This window comes from Mercurialis annua, linkage group LG3 (assembly GCF_937616625.2).
Source record: "Mercurialis annua linkage group LG3, ddMerAnnu1.2, whole genome shotgun sequence".
NCBI classification, from domain to species: Eukaryota; Viridiplantae; Streptophyta; class Magnoliopsida; order Malpighiales; family Euphorbiaceae; genus Mercurialis; species Mercurialis annua.
This window is the reverse complement of record NC_065572.1, coordinates 17,015,881-17,025,659: the sequence shown is the minus strand read 5'-3', so window position 1 is coordinate 17,025,659 and position 9,779 is coordinate 17,015,881. Positions and strand designations below refer to the sequence as shown.

The 9,779-nt window shown below is 38.8% G+C and overlaps 1 protein-coding gene across 1 annotated transcript; it reads right to left on the bottom strand.

Moving 5' to 3' along the window:
• Positions 1 to 2,403: 2,403 nt before the first annotated feature.
• On the bottom strand, positions 2,404 to 3,435 carry LOC126672389 (uncharacterized). The gene has a single exon (XM_050366339.1). It carries the CDS (start codon positions 3,433 to 3,435, stop codon positions 2,404 to 2,406), a length of 1,032 nt encoding a protein of 343 aa, XP_050222296.1.
• Between the last annotated feature and the right edge of the window lie 6,344 nt (positions 3,436 to 9,779).

Here is a 9,779-nt window from a genome sequence, read left to right as displayed (position 1 = left end):
TATTTCCATGGGATAACTCCATCCTGGAACTACTCGAGTCATTCCTGCTTTTTAGAAGCGTGTAGGCTTCAGGGTCAATCCCCTTCCCTTAACATCTTTTATCATTTTGTTGAGTTGAGAAAGTGTGATAGCTGTTTCGTCTTTGCTATCGGTAGGAAGGGTCGATCTTCCACTTACATGCCCTGTTTAGATAATGGTTGGAGGAAGCGCTATTTCATAGTTATTCATGAGTTTGCCTTCTCCCAATTTCCGGATGGTTTTTCCGTTTTTCGCGTTCATAATTATCCATCGCCATTAAGTTTGTCTGAGTCTATTCTCGCTTTTGATTTTTCCTTTCATAGTATTTTCCAACGTCCTATATTGGCGGTCTTGGTAAGTAACCATGTTTGGTGTCGATGGTTTCCTTTGGAGTATCCCTCAAAGGGTTTGGCAGATCTTAACTATGAATATATGGGAGGTATTTATTCCTGATTTTGTTTTTGTTTCCATTTTCTTTTGTAGGATGTCTTCTTCATCTAATGATCTGCTTTCCAGTTTAAAAATTAATTTGGATGTTCCGATGGGCAGAGTTGCGATAAATGTAAATGTTCCAGTTGGCGAAGCTGAAGTTGCTCTAGTTCCTACTAGGGCGATCCTGTTAGCGGGCAATGGGGTAGTCATCATAGCTGATGAGGCTGTCGATTCTGCAGTTGTTGGTGCTGAACCTGTTGATGGAGAACCTGTTGATGTCGAGGCTCCTGCGGTAGTTCCCCCTATAGCTCTCGCGACTCCAGCGGAGGCGACATATTGTGCAGGATTCGGAGGAGATTCCTCCAAGCATGGATCCTGTTATCAATGAGTCACAGTCTCGGAAAAGACGACGTGTCGTTGAGGGATCTTCGCCGAAAGGATCCCATTTTAATTATTCGACATTTGCTCCTAAGTTGGCTGAGTGGGTCGAAAATCAGAAGCCGGCCAGTTTGTTGAACCCTCCTGTTCTAGCTAAGTATATTAGGATTCTGGCGATCCCTGAGGATATTACTTGGTTCGATTCCAAGCCTGGGCATGAGTTAGCCAATATTGCTTGCTTCCACGGATTTTCGGCGAGTCTTTGATATCATAAGTTTATTCATTCATTTGTCTTTCTGGTGTTTTATTCATTTCGATTTTTCTTTTTATAGGCCCTTCAAGCTGTTTTAGTTTTGAATGAACGCCAGCAGTGTGCCGAGGAGGAAGCTAGGTGTCTATCTAAGCTTTTAGCGGCGACCGAATCAGAGAGACCAATCTTGAAAGCTTCTCTGGAGGATCATGATTCGCTTCTTTTGAAGTTGAAGGCTCAGGATGCTGTTAATGATCATCGGTCTTAGTTATTAAGAAGAAGACCGCTGATCTGATTCGGGAGATTGAGGAGCTCATAACTGTCAATTCTTATGTCGGGGAGGACAGGAATAAGTTGAAGGCTGAAGTAGAAAAACTTCACATTCGTCTCCTTGATCGAAGGCCTTCTATTCCGCTTTGATTGACGAGTACCGCCTCGCCATTGGGAATAAGTTTTTGGAGCAAAACCCGAGCATTGATCTCTCCGGTGTGAATAATTTGGACCCTCAGGTTATAGAGAGGGCTTTAATGGAGAAAATGGCAAAGGATCACGCTGTAGGAAAATAGTTTCTATTTTCCTTTTATCGTATTGCCTCTGTGCGTATTTATAATGTACTTCGTTTATTTTAATGAATGATTCATTTTCCGTATTGATTTTTCCTTTTGCGTTTATCTATTTGAACATCTTTGATTGCTGGTTTATATTTTGTACTTGAGAATGGTTGTTATTTCCGGGCGTTCTCGTTTCTGATAGTGCTATGCTGAATTCCTTTTTTTTTTTGGCGATTCGCCGTTTTAGAGTGAATATGAACTCTTCTATCTTTGCTTGGTGTCATCAGAGTTAATCTAAAATCTGTTTGATTTTTGTCATTTCGCCTTATTAGAGAGTTAATCTAAACTCCCATTTTTTAGCGTTTTACCTTTATAAAGAGTTAATCTAAACTCTGTATTTGTTTGTTGGCGTTTCACCTTTTTAGAGAGTTAATCTAAACTCTGTATTTGTTTATTGGCGTTTCGCCTTTTTAGAGAGTTAATCTAAACTTTGTATTTGTTTGTTGGCGTTTCGCCTTTTTAGAGAGTTAATCTAAACTCTATATTTGTTTGTTGGCGTTTCGCCTTTTTAGAGAGTTGCTCGACTCTTTTTTTTTATTTTGAGTGTTTCGCCTTTTATTTCCAATTTATTTTTTGGCATTCGTACATTGTACACTATTTGAGAAAACTGAAATTGTATTGATATAAATGGATTTGCTTACAAAAATAAAGATAGTTGTAGCTCCATCGGGTATGACGCAAGGTCTCTACTAGCGATGGGTTATTTAGTTCCTACTACTCTTCCTCCTTTTCCTTCTTACTTCCTTGAAGGTCAACAACAAACTCGTCATAGCATTTTTTGGCGATATTCAGGTCTCCTCTTAGTATCACTATTCCCTTCTCAGTTGGAACCTTCATAGCTAGTGCTCTTATATTGGTGATTGCAGCCGAATCATGAATGAAGGGTCTGCGAAGGATCGCGTTATAAGTCAGCTCCATGTCTACTATGTTGAACAGGGACATGATCTTTTTATTGATTCCTTTCTCTGGCCCTATTACAACTTCTAAAGTCATAGCGCCAAGTGGATTTATAGAGGGTCCACCGAGTCCAGATAATGGAATCGAGACTCGGCGCAATTTTGTCGCGGTTCCTCCCAAACTTTTGTATGCAGCATTTGTCATAAGGTTTACCGCGCTTCCTTCATGTATGAGGATTTGTTCCATATACCAGTTTTCAATTATGGCAGTAACCACCATAGCGTCGTTGTGGGAGGCTTTCACATGCTCATAATCTTCGACATCAAAAATCACTGGTGGCATATGGGTTTCCCTAATGTTCATTACTTCTCTCCTTTGTCTTCTTCGGATGGTTGAGCTGTTATGACCTTCCCCATTAATCATGTGTATCGTCCCTATAATCTTGGACGACCTTTTTTCTTCCTTTTCTTTGCCTTTATCATCCCTGATCCTCTTTTCTCCTTTATCACTGCTTTTTGATTTATGGGAGATGAAATTTCTCAGTTCGCCCGCGTCTATCATTCTCTCAATTTCTACTTTCAAGTCCCTGCATTCGTCGGTCTCGTGACCATGTTCATCGTGGAATTTGCAAAACTTCCTGGTGTCTCTGATCTCAGATTTCAACTTTGGTGGCCATACCACATTCTTCACATTTTCTTTAATCCACATGAGGACGTTGGACCTGTTATTGTTTAACGGCGTGTAGTTGCGCTCGTCGTCTCGGGGATCATGACTCCTCAAGCCTCGATCTCCTATCGTCCGATCTTGATTTGGGTCTCTCTCTTGACTTCTCTTTTGAGTCCTTCCCATTTGCCTCTTTTCCTCTAATAGCTCTCCATCCTTCGTCCAACTCAAAGGTATTTCTGGGCGATTCCCATCATGTTCGAGAAAGTGGTCGGCTTGTTGACCACCAGCTTGTCCACCAATTTTCCGAACCTTGTTCCTTCCCTTAGCGCTTCGGTCGACATATCAACATTCAAGTTGTCTATTTTCATAGCTTGTTTGTTGAATCTTTCAATGTAGCTTCTCGGTGTTTCTCCTTCCTCCTGGATGCATGACCTCAGGATGCTGGTGGTCGTTTTGGCCGGGATGTTAGTGAGATATCTGTTGAGAAATTGTATCGACAGAGAGGCGAAGCTCTTGATCGATCTCTGCTTGAATTTATTGTACCATCTTTGGGTAGTTTCTGTCAGGGTGGTCGGGAATACTCGACACAGGATCACGTCCGAGACGCTCAGGAGGCCCATAGTTGCAGTAAATCTAGACGTGGGATCCCTCGGGTCTCCTTCTCCGTTGAATGTTGGCAAGGTGGGTAGCTTCATGTTGTAGGGGATTGTTTCTTCCAAGATTTTGGCTGATAGGGGGTGAACCCTTCAGCCTCAGGTCGTCTATATCCAACTCTTCATATTTTAGTTTCTTCAAATCTTTGGCTATTTTCTCCTCCAAGTCCTCTTCTACCACATACGTGGTTTTGCTTTTTTGGGGCGATTCAGAGGATTCGCCTTTGTTTTCCTTGTTCTTCTTCTTGGACTATGCCTTTCCAGTATCTTTTTCTTGCCTCTTGCCTTTTGTTGGGGCATCCTCTTTCTTCTTTTCTCTTCGTTCCTCTCTCTTGTAGTTAAGTCCGCTTCGGGCATCATCTTGATTTTATCCATTCTTTGTTGCATTCCCTTGATTTTCCTCTTATAACTCGTCGCTCCTGTGTTCTCTGGTTTGTGGGTTTTTTCCACCTTCGTTTCTTCCTTCGTTACTTCCTTCGTTTCTTCCTTCGTTTCCTCTGGTTGGGCCTTGGTTATTTGGATTCCTTGTGTTTTCTGCCCTGTGTCTTCGTTGGGAAGGAGATGGGCTGAAATTTTCTCTCAGTATTTTCAAAGTTTCCTCATGATTGTCGTTCGACCGTTTGGCTTTGTTATCCAATCTTTCCATATTTTTTTGGACAGCTTCTAGCACCTTTTCTGGAATCTCGTTGTACACTTCTGGGGTTACTACGCCTGGTGTTTGCTCGTTGTTGGCTCTAAGGTAAGGGAATGCAATAGGGTTGCTTCCCCTGATCGGGTTAGTCTGGTATTTGGGGGTGGAGAAGGATGTTCCTCCGGTGTGACTCCCCTCAGCTGTGTTGTGTACGCCGTCGCCGGTGATGGTTATCACCTGAGGCGTTTGTTGATGGACTTTAGGATCCATCGGTTGCTTATTCTTGAGGTTTGATCCATCAGAAGTCATCTTCTTTAATGAATATTTGTTTTGAGTTCAGAAAAAACTTCTTCTTGTTTGAAGTTTTGTAAATTTTTCCCACAGACGGCGACAATTGGTGGAGTCTACCTTCTGATTCGGTGGATTAACCTGCTAAACAGGGTAGAAGCTAACCGGACGGTGGTGGTCCGATTAATTCTCCAATGCTAAAGTTAGTATTGAGCTTTGAGCAGCGTTTTGTGTATATGAATGTAGTTGTTCGTTTAGGCATACCTGAAGTTCTTTATATTGTAATTGAATATATACCTTGTGGTATTTGAATATGATAGTTATTCCTATTTAGTAGGGTTTGACCCTGATCAGGAGTGTAGTTCCTTATTCGGATGAAAGTCCTATTCATGAATATCTTCCTAAGTTTGAGTTTATCTTTCTAAGTTGAAGTTTGTATCCAAATACGAAAGATCTTCGTGAATTTGGTCGTTTGGCCGAATCCCTAGGTCGACGCGCTTTATCTAAGTCTTCAGAGAATCAAGTTTTATCTTCGTGGTTTGAAGTGCTATTACAGTCAAGGCGAATCTCATGAACTCAGTTGCTAGTTTTATCTGGCTAAGCCCATTGGGCGAAAGTCTGATATTGTCTGAGGATGGATCTCCTACGACTCAGCTCCATAGTTGTAGCAACCCTCAATATTATGACATAAGAATCTGACGTGTGACACACGTATCGTTTAAAGTCAAATGAAATACGTGTTGTGTTTGATATAAAACTAAGTTAAATATGTGCAGGAAATAAATGAATTGTGATTTAAGGATAAGATAAAATTATATTTGGAGTTATAATTAGGTATGAATAGACAAATGTTCATATCGGGTAAAATACGCGTGCAGAATAGTATTTGATGTAATAGCGGTTAAAATAAAATAAATTAATATATCAATATGCATCTTTAATTGAAGAGCATAATGTTTTGGAAAACTCCCCGAAATTAAAACGTCAAAATATGAAAGTTTGGACGTAAAAAATTAAGAATAAAGAAAATAACGATTAGGAGGCACATGGCGTGCATACGAGAAGACAAGTGTCACGCATGCAAGATGACAAGTGTCACGCATGCAAGATAACAAGTGTCACGCATGCACGGTGACACATGGCGCACATGCACGGTGTCACATGGCGCACATGCACGGTGACATGTGGCAAGAGACACTGCCTATAAATAGAATTCAAAAACGTTTAAAACACGTTTTCTTGTTTTGTCGATATCTCTCAATCCAGACATTAGCAATCGACGTGCTTTATGTCAAATAGAAGCTATCGACGTGATCTTCGACTAAACCATTTTTATTTTTCGAAATTGAGCCAAAATATATATCAGAATATCGATGAAAAATTCTGCCAAAAACGACATGTTCGGTTCGTCGTGCTTCGACCAATTTTGTCGTTCGTTCTTACGAAAACTTAATCTCTCAAATCCTTTGGTCAAAGTTTTTGATTTTTGAAGAGCGGTATCTTGAAGATTCGTTGCATGTAGAGGCATCGAGATCCAAGCCTTTGTGAGTTCGTATTTTCATAATGAGGCGCACGATGTGTGAGTTGTACTTTACTCTTAAATATTAATGTGATGAATTTTTTTATATACATGAATGTTTGGAAAAGATATTTGAAAACCCGATATTATTCCGACGAAATGAACTTACCTATTAGGCAACAATAGGATTGCGTGTAAAGTAGTAATGCCAATGAATAGATAGTGTTATACTTGATATATATATTTGTTTGCGATTGCAAGTGTGTGTTTATTTCAGATATAAATGTGCTTGTGAATCATGGTTGAAATATTAATATGTGTGATGTTTGGTTGTGAGAATCATGTCATGCTTATATTTGGATATTCAATGAGAATTGATAATAGTTGTTGGTTGCCTAAAATGGCGATTCGGGCCAACGACGTGAGAATGAGTTATTGGCTGCCTAAAGGGCGATTCGGGCCAATAACGTAATGTTGGTTGTCTATATGGCGATTTGGGCCAACATTGTGATAAATTCAGTTATTCGTTGTCTAATACGCGATTCGGGCCAATAACGTAATGTTGGTTGCCTATATGGCGATTTGGGCTAACATTATGATAATTTAGTTATAGGTTTCCTAAATGGCGATTCGGGCCAATAGCAGTATGTTGGTTGCATAAAAGGCGATTTGGGCCAACATGTGAATTACATGTAAAATAAAATATTCATATGTAAGTTTGATTTTGATAGGAATTGATGTGATTATGTTTGATTGGAATTTAGTATTGTATTGTGATGTTGTTAAGATTATTGCTTACATTGAATGGATAATCCTTGGAGTATTCTCGGTCTAAACAGTTAACGGTAGTTGTTTCTGCTTTCCATGGTTAACCTATGGATTGAAATATTATGAATAAATGTGATTCAAGGTGATAGTTATGAATTAAGAATTAGGGGTTTGTCTGGTTTTAGTATACGGTTATATGTACTATTATTATATTATTTTATTAATCTTTATTAGTAAACGTACAAACTCACCAGTTTTAACTAACGTTTTAAAGTTGAACCATTTTCAGGTATTGGTTCACGTCTTTGAGGTTGACTTCCGAATTTGTTGTTAACGAAAGATATTTTTAGGATCTTGAAGAATGTATAATCGTCTTGCTTCTAGTAGATCCGCAGTAGCAGTAATAGTGTATTACCAGTCTGTCGTCTTGAGCGCTATGTATATTTTGGATGATATTTATCATTTTTACTTATATGTACATTTGACATGTTTCTGACATTGGTATGAGGTTGGTGTTTACATGAAGTGATTTTCCATGATAAGTAAAGTATAATTTAGAAAACAAAAAGGGTGTGTTAAGTGAATTGAAGAAAGATAAATACACGAAGCGGGAAAATTGATATCATGACATTGGTAATGAGGCACGGGAAATAAAGAAAAATGAAATGAATTTGTTTTTCATGCATAACGTGATAATGACTGACGAAAGAGAAAGAAAGATACTTTGAATAAGGCTAATTTTAATATAACATGTTATGCATATGTTTATGAAATCAATAAATCATTAGGCTTGCTATGGGTTCCGGAGTCAAAACTTCTGTTCCCTAGCGCCGGTTGCGACTCATGGATTTGGGTCGTTTCAAAGTTGGTATCAGAGCAATGGTTAAGTATACCTACGCAATTCTGACTGTTGTGTGTTCTGTGATATGTTTAATATATTGTGTGTGATTTGATTAGCGTGATAATGTGTTGTGGTTGGTTTTTATTGATTATCTAGGGATACTGCTGCGGATATTAGGATTCGGGTGATTGGTTTTCTTATTTGAAGTCAAGTCGTGTTTGTTGAAATTGTGATTTGATGGTATTGTTATTTATGGTTAAGAGAGTATGCGACGTGTGATGTCATGACTGAGAAATTTATGTGATGTGATTAACTATGCTTGGGCATTATACGATTGAAATGATATTATTGTTATGATACAATTATGATAACATGATTGTGATAATATTATGAGTAGTATGATGTGTTGCGCACGAGTTGATAAAAATTGGGTACAGTGGTGCAAATTATATGATAAATGATATGTGTATTTGATTGTTTTGTTGTTTACTAGTAATGCCAAAATATAGAGATATTTGAGGTAGCGGGTCAGGATCGTAGGATAATGGTTTTCACGATCCGACAGTTGAGAATGCAGAGGTAGAACCAAGGGAGATAGAGAGTGATCCGACCGAAGGCGAGTATGAGCCATTGAGTGATACCGAGGAGGATCCTAGCAAGGAAATAAGTGATTTGGGTCACGAGGTAGGCGGTGATAGAGTACTAGAAGAGCTGGCAGAGCAGTTTGTTCCAGGCTTAGGATTTGATAGAGAGAAATTTATGAGGGAGTTATCAAGTTTGCTAGAGGTTAGTAATGCTAGGAGAGCAGAGCAAATGACTATGTGAGAGGTTGAGCAGAGGATTAGACATTTTGATCAGGAGCACAAGATTAGATTGGCGATACTAAGAACTAGATTTAGTATTATAGCTCGAGGTAAAAGGTCAGTGACTGATTATACTGACGAGTTTTTACAGATGAATGTGTCAGTACTGAGCTGATGGGGAGTGTCATGGAGACGAATATTAGATATATTACTGGTTTGGGATTGGAGTATTTCAGGTTGTATAGGCATGTGCATAGAGAAGGACTTCGATTAGGACTGACTGATTCTATAGTGATAGGTAGGACCATTACAGGTATGCTTGCTAGGCGAGGCCAAGGTAGAGCTCAAGGTGGAGTAGTGAGTTTCCGAGACGAACTAGGTGATGCAGGAGCTGGCTTGAGTGCTCCAGCGGATAGGCATGCAACTGATGCAGGTTGAGATGGTGGAGATGAGCCGTAAGGTATTTTCAATTTGAGTATGTTATGTTAATTGTTTACATGTTATGTGATATGAATATTATTTAGTAAGTATATGTAGAAATTTTAAAACTCGAACATAGATAGATGATAGCCGCATATGATTAATAACGATATATGACAATATGTGATCAGGGCATCATCGTTGACATCAAATGTGATCAAAGAAGAAAGAATAAAGAAGGGAAGAGTGAAGAACGATATTTACAGAGTTTGAAAATGTCTCAATTGTTTATTAAAAAGAAAGAATTGTTTATAATTTTTTGTAACAAAATTATGGCCAGCATGTTGTTCGCGCGAAAGAGTTAGTTGAAGGTCATATGTCATACACTACATTGCTAGGATTGCATTGAAATATAAATAAATGTGAAAGAAGTACGAAAATGATTAGATCATGCATCATGAATATATGCGAAATAATTGTTCATCTCTTTGGTAATGGAAGGTAACATTACTCTGGCATGATTTTGTAAAAGAAAGAATTACTAAAAAGAAAGAGTTTTTGTGTTTCAAACGAGAGTTTTGAAATCGATTGAAAAACATAACAT